Source organism: Austrofundulus limnaeus, unplaced genomic scaffold, assembly GCF_001266775.1.
Source record: "Austrofundulus limnaeus strain Quisiro unplaced genomic scaffold, Austrofundulus_limnaeus-1.0 Scaffold0, whole genome shotgun sequence".
Classification (NCBI taxonomy): Eukaryota; Metazoa; Chordata; class Actinopteri; order Cyprinodontiformes; family Rivulidae; genus Austrofundulus; species Austrofundulus limnaeus.
The window spans coordinates 9,961,012-9,962,388 of record NW_013952402.1 but is presented as its reverse complement, the minus strand read 5'-3'; the positions used below and the strand labels follow the sequence as shown (position 1 = coordinate 9,962,388).

Genomic DNA, 1,377 nt, shown 5'->3' with positions numbered 1-1,377 from the left:
TTTGTAAACAGTAACTGTTTCCTACTCCTCCTCCTCCTCCTCCTCCTCCTCCTCCTCCCCCCTTATCTATCGAGGAGATATCCCGCACTCTGATTCCTCCTCCAACGGGCAGAAGGCGCACGGCTCCCAGGAGAGGAGAGGACTGACAAACAAGCAGGACACGATGCGTGGACCCCCGTGTCTCGGGACAGCCGTGGGATTCCTGGCGCTGCTGAACGCGCTGCTGTTTGCCACGCAGGCTGCAGAGGGGGTCTTAACGGACCATCTTGTGGTGCAGCTGCACGAGGACGCACAGGACGAGGCGCACCAAGTTGCAACACAACATGGGCGCCAGGCACGAAAGGTAGGAATGCTCTGATGACAAAAAAAAAATATATATATATATAATAAAATAATAAAAAAAAAACCTGTCAGGCTGCCCTTGTAGTTAATGCTTAATTTGGCTCTTGGTTAGTGAAGTCGTGAATAAACAATTACTGATCTGAAGTCAATAATTATATCTGATTTAGGACATTTTAATTCTCTTACCTTAAGATTAGTGTTCAGAATCACATGAGGTAAGATTACATTCAAATTTGTTTTATTCCCTTTTTTCCTACTTCATTCTACTTTCTGTCCAGTTGATGACATCATGTCCACTAAAAATACAGGCCCTGGGTTTGTGGGTTCTCCACTGGCCTGTAAGTCAAATTAGATTTTCAGGTTCCATGCCCTTCAAAATGGAAGAGACTCCTGTGAAGCCAAACAGATCAAACATTACAGCTGCTGGCTTACTCACAACACAGAATGTGATCTTTATTGCCTTGTTACCGTTCTWTAGCTCCAGGTTCTAAATTTCATCAAACTATAATCTGATCCCCCCCCCATCCCCCCCACACACACCTCATATGATCTGTTTGAAAAGAAGTGCTTGCTCGTTTCAAACAACACTGTTTCCCTCCGTTTCTGACACAAAAGAGWACACAGTGTATCATAGCAATCTCACCTGAGAGGAGTAAATCTCATCAGATGGGCTGAAATGAAAAAAAAAATGCAAGCCATCGCACATAAAAGACCATAACCAGGCATTTACAGCAGACAAACAGAAATAATTACCTGACAGTGTGTGTTCCTTGTCACATGTCAAAATAAGTGGGCGGGTGAAATTGGCTGAAGCCTCAGCCAGTGAGGCGTAGCAGTAAACATCCTCTGAATGAGGATTTTCTGTCCTTCCTTTTTGAAAAATTTCATCTTTTAATAAACACTGTTTCCACTTGCAGCTGACTGGTGTAGTCTTCTGTGCAAGATCACCAGCTCTGTGATGTTGTAGGTGCTCAGACATCTCCTGCTTCCCAGGTTATGTAATCTGTGGTTATATTTGTCTTAAAGGCACAAAGT

At 43.9% G+C, this 1,377-nt stretch overlaps 1 protein-coding gene across 1 annotated transcript in view; it reads left to right on the top strand.

Moving 5' to 3' along the window:
• Window positions 1–52: 52 nt before the first annotated feature.
• pcsk2 (proprotein convertase subtilisin/kexin type 2) overlaps window positions 53–1,377 on the top strand; it is a gene marked incomplete in the record, with an annotated part of 37,727 nt that continues 36,402 nt past the window's right edge. The window contains 1 exon segment of the mRNA XM_014002526.1: window positions 53–343. Within this exon segment, the coding sequence (XP_013857980.1) occupies window positions 164–343 (180 nt within the window).